This window comes from Serinus canaria, unplaced genomic scaffold (genome assembly GCF_022539315.1).
Source record: "Serinus canaria isolate serCan28SL12 unplaced genomic scaffold, serCan2020 HiC_scaffold_529, whole genome shotgun sequence".
NCBI lineage: Eukaryota > Metazoa > Chordata > Aves > Passeriformes > Fringillidae > Serinus > Serinus canaria.
Window position 1 is genome coordinate 1,108 of NW_026108643.1, and position 4,716 is coordinate 5,823.

Genomic DNA, 4,716 nt, shown 5'->3' on the forward strand with positions numbered 1-4,716 from the left:
TGTCCCCAATGTCCCAAATCCCCTCACTGACACTGATGTCCCCAGTGTCCCTGATGTCCCCACTGACGCCGATGTCCCCAATACCCCCAATCCCCCCAATGTCCCCACTGACCCCGATGTCCCCAATCCCCCCACTGTCCCCATTTCCCCCCCTGACCCCGATGTCCCCAATGTCCCCATTGCCCCCAATGACCCCGATGTCCCCGATGTCCCCAATGCTGTCCCCAGCTGGGGTCCCCCACGGCGCTGGCGGACGCTGTCACCGAGGCGCGGCTGCGGGCGGCGGCGGCGCGCGGGGGCCACACCCTGTACGTGCCCCGGGGGGCGCTGTGGGGCTGCGAGGACATCGCCAGGATGGACAGCGCGGGGACACTGCAGGTGACACTGGGGACACTGCAGGTGACACTGGGGACATTGGGGACACTGGGGACATGGCCAGGATGGACAGCGCGGGGACACTGCAGGTGACACTGGGGACACTGCAGGTGACATTGGGGACATTGGGGACACTGGGGACATGGCCAGGATGGACATGCGAGGACACTGCAGTGACATTGGGGACACTGCTGGGGACATTGGGGACACTGCAGGCGACATGGGGACATTGGGGACATTGGGGACATGGCCAGGATGGACAGCGCGGAGGACACTGCAGGTGACATTGGGGACACTGCAGGTGACATTGGGGACATTGGGGACACTGGGGACATCGCCAGGATGGACAGCGCGGGGACACTGCAGGTGACATTGGGGACACTGCTGGGGACATTGGGGACATTGGGGACATTGGGGACATGGCCAGGATGGACAGCGCGGGGACACTGCAGGTGACACTGGGGACACTGCAGGTGACATTGGGGACATTGGGCACTGGGGACATCGCCAGGATGGACAGCGCGGGGACACTGCAGGTGACATTGGGGACACTGCTGGGGACATTGGGGACATTGGGGACATGGCCAGGATGGACAGCGCGGGGACACTGCAGGTGACACTGGGGACACTGTTGGGGACATTGGGGACATGGCCAGGATGGACAGCGTGGGGACACTGCAGGTGACACTGGGGACACTGCTGGGGACATTGGGGACATTGGGGACATCGCCAGGATGGACAGCGCGGGGACACTGCAGGTGACACTGGGGACACTGCTGGGGACATTGGGGACATGGCCAGGATGGACAGCGTGGGGACACTGCTGGGGACATTGGGGACACTGGGGACATTGGGGACAATGGGGACATTGGGGACATTGGGGACATGGCCAGGATGGACAGCGCGGGGACACTGCAGGTGACACCAGAGGGGACACTGGGGACACTGCAGGTCCCCTGACTGTGTGCCCTGTGCTATGCCCTGTGTCCTCAGAGGTGACGGTGACAATGTCCCCTGACTGTCCCCAAGGTGACAATGACAGTGTCCCCACTCTGTCCCCAGGCGCTGAAGGTGACAATGACCAAGTCCCCGGGCAGTTTCCGTGCCCAGGGCTGGCTGTCCCTGTGTCCCCAAGGGTGACAATGACAGTGACAATGTCCCCAAGGTGACAATGACAATGACAGTGACAATGATAATGTCCCCAAGGTGACAATGACAATGTCCCCAAGGTGACAATGACAATGTCCCCTCTCTGTCCCCAGGCCCTGAAGGTGACAATGACCAAGTCCCCCGCCAGTTTCCGTGCCCAGGGCTGGCTGTCCCCAAGGGTGGCGGCCGCGGTGGCCTCGGGGACAAGGACGGTGCTGTACCAGGGTCCCCTGCGGCCGCTCTGTCCCCTTGTCCCCAACAACGTCAACAGCATGGCGGCCGCCGCGCTGGCAGCGCCACAGCTGGGCTGGGACGGCGTCACCGCCTGCCTGGTGGCCGACCCCAGGTGGGTGGCACCTGTGTCACCTCCTGTGTGTCACCTGTGTGTCATCTGTGTCCCCTGTGTCCCCTTGTCCCCAATGTCACCGCCTGCCTGGTGGCCGACCCCAGGTGGGTGACACCTGTGTCACCTGTGCTGTGTCAACCCTCTGTGTCACCTGTGTGTCACCCGTGTCACCTGTCACCCTCCATGTCACCCCTCTCCCCTCCCTGTCCCCAATGTCCCCAACTGTCACACCATCGCTGTCCCCAATGTCCCCTCAGTGTCCCCAATGTCCCTGTCAATGTCCCCAGTGTCCCCTCAGTGCCACCCCACCTGCCACCCTCCCTGTCCCCAATGTCTCCACTGTCCCCTCAGTGTCCCCGACTGTCACATCATCAAGGTCGAGGTGTCCCCAGTGTCACTGTCCCCAATGTCCCCTCAGTGTCCCCAATGTCCCCTCAGTGTCCCCTGTCCCCTCAGTGTCCCCAATGTCCCCTCAGTGTCCCCGACTATCACATCACCGAGGTCGAGGTGTCCCCAGTGTCACTGTCCCCAATGTCCCCTCAGTGTCCCCAATGTCCCCTCAGTGTCCCCGACTGTCACATCATCGAGGTCGAGGTGTCCCCAGTGTCACTGTCCCCTCAGTGTCCCCAATGTCCCCTCACTGTCCCCTCAGTGTCCCCAATGTCCCCTCAGTGTCCCCTCAGTGTCCCCTCAGTGTCCCCAATGTCCCCTCAGTGTCCCCTCAGTGTCCCCGACTGTCACATCATCGAGGTCGAGGTGTCCCCACTGTCCCTGTCCCCTCAGTGTCCCCTCAGTGTCCCCTCAATGTCCCCTCAGTGTCCCCAATGTCCCCTCAGTGTCCCCACTGTCCCCTCAGTGTCCCCGACTGTCACATCATCGAGGTCGAGGTGTCCCCACTGTCCCTGTCCCTCAGTGTCCCCACTGTCCCCTCAATGTCCCCTCAGTGTCCCCGACTGTCACATCATCGATGTCCCCTCAATGTCCCCACTGTCCCTGTCCCTGTCCCCTCAGTGTCATTGTCACCCGCAGTGTCCCCGACTGTCACATCATCAAGGTCGAGGTGACACACTCTCAGTGTCCCCTCAGTGTCCCCACTGTCCCCTCAGTGTCCCCGACTGTCACATCATCGATGTCCCTCAGTTCCCCAGTGTCCTGTCACTGTCCCCAGTGTCCCTGTCACTGTCCCCTCAGTGTCCCCGACTGTCACATCATCGAGGTCGAGGTCACTGTCCCCTCAGTGTCCCCAGTGTCACCAATGTCCCCACTGTCCCCTCAGTGTCCCCAATGTCCCCTCAGTGTCCCCTCAGTGTCCCCGACTGTCACATCATCGAGGTCGAGGTGTCCCCACTGTCCCTGTCCCCTCAATGTCCCTGTCCCCTCAGTGTCCCCTCAATGTCCCCTCAGTGTCCCCACTGTCCCCTCAGTGTCCCCAATGTCCCCTCAGTGTCCCTGTCACTGTCCCCTCAGTGTCCCCGACTGTCACATCATCGAGGTCGAGGTCACCGCCGTGCCCGAGGGCGGCCGCGCCCTGACCGTCACCAGCACCCGCCGCAACCCCGCCCAGCCCGGCCACGTCACCGGCAGCGCCACCCGCCACAGCTTCTGGAGCAGCGTGCAGGGTCTGTCACCCGTGTCACCCCCGGTGTCACCCCCGGTGCCACCCCCGGTGTCACCCCCGGTGTCACCTGTGCCACCTCGGGGCCGCTCACTCTGTCCCTTCCCCGCAGCCTGCACCGGACACGGCGGCTGCCTCAAGCTCTGCTGAGGAGGAGCGGCGGAAACACCCGCGGGGACAATCTGGCGACAATTTGGGGACATTTTGGGGACAATAAAAAGCTGGCCGGGCCTGGCGGGGGTGGCGCCCTTCTTGTAATGGCGGCGGGGAGGAGGCGCGATCTGATTGGTGGAAACGCCGCGCGGGGCGCGACGGGAGGAAGGGTTCTCACTGCTGATTGGTTAAGACTCGATACAAAGCATCACGGGAGGAAGGTCAAAACGCTGATTGGTCAGGCGTTGTGGCGGGAGGAGGTTGGTGCGTTCTGATTGGTCTGCGCCGCGCAAGGCACGACGGGAGTTGTAGTCGCGGCCCTGAGGGGGCAAAGGCCGCCATGGCCCCGGAGGACGCTCGGGGTGAGGAGGGGGAGGCCGGGGCCGGAATTTGGGGGGTCCTGAGGGGTCCTGGGGGGGCTTGGGGGAGGCAGGAAGGGCCCGGGGGGGTTTTTTGGGGGGCAGGAGGGGACTTGGGGGGGGGGGAGGGAGGTGAAGGCCGCGCTGAGGGCCCTGAGGGGGGGAAGGGCTGGGGAGGCCTGGGGGGGGGTTTGGGGGTCCCGGGGGGATTTTGGGGGGGGGGTCAGGGTGGTCGTGGGGTTTTGGGGGTGCCAGGAAATTTGGGAGGGGGTTTGGAGAGTCCTGGGAGGGGTTTTGAGGGGATTTTGGGAGGGGGGGGTCTCAGGCGTCTGAGGGGAATTTGGGGGTGGCAGGAAATTAGGGAGGGGTCTTGGGTGGGATTTTGGGGGTCTCAGAGGGGAACTTGAGGGAATTTTGGGGGTCCCGAGTGGAGTTTGGGGGGATTGGAAGGAATTGAGAGGTGCCAGGAATTTGGGGAGGGGTCTCAGGGGAGATTTGGAGAAATTTTGGGGGGAATTTGGGGAGGGGTCTTGGAGGGAATTTGGGGAATTTTGGGGGGAATTTGGGGAGGGGTCTTGGGGGATTTTGGGGGGAATTTGAGGGAATTTTGGTGGAATTTGGGGAGGGGTCTTGGAGGAAATTTGGGGAATTTTGGGGGGAATTTGAGGAGGGGTCTTGGGGGGGTTTGGGGAGATATTGGGGAGGGGTCTCGGGGGGAT

General features: G+C 63.0%; 1 protein-coding gene and 1 long non-coding RNA gene across 2 annotated transcripts; both read left to right on the forward strand.

Annotated features, from left to right (window-relative positions):
• Positions 1–207: 207 nt before the first annotated feature.
• On the forward strand, positions 208–3,716 carry ASPDH (aspartate dehydrogenase domain containing; the record flags this gene model as incomplete). Its single annotated transcript, XM_050987954.1, has 4 exons — positions 208–378; positions 1,638–1,870; positions 3,338–3,489; positions 3,598–3,716. Coding segments are annotated over 4 exons (594 nt in total), but the record flags the coding sequence as incomplete, so codon positions are not given.
• On the forward strand, positions 405–1,431 carry LOC127061300 (uncharacterized). The gene is made up of 4 exons (XR_007780809.1): positions 405–485; positions 742–827; positions 912–988; positions 1,294–1,431. It is a non-coding gene; the product is annotated as an uncharacterized LOC127061300 (long non-coding RNA).
• Positions 3,717–4,716: the final 1,000 nt, after the last annotated feature.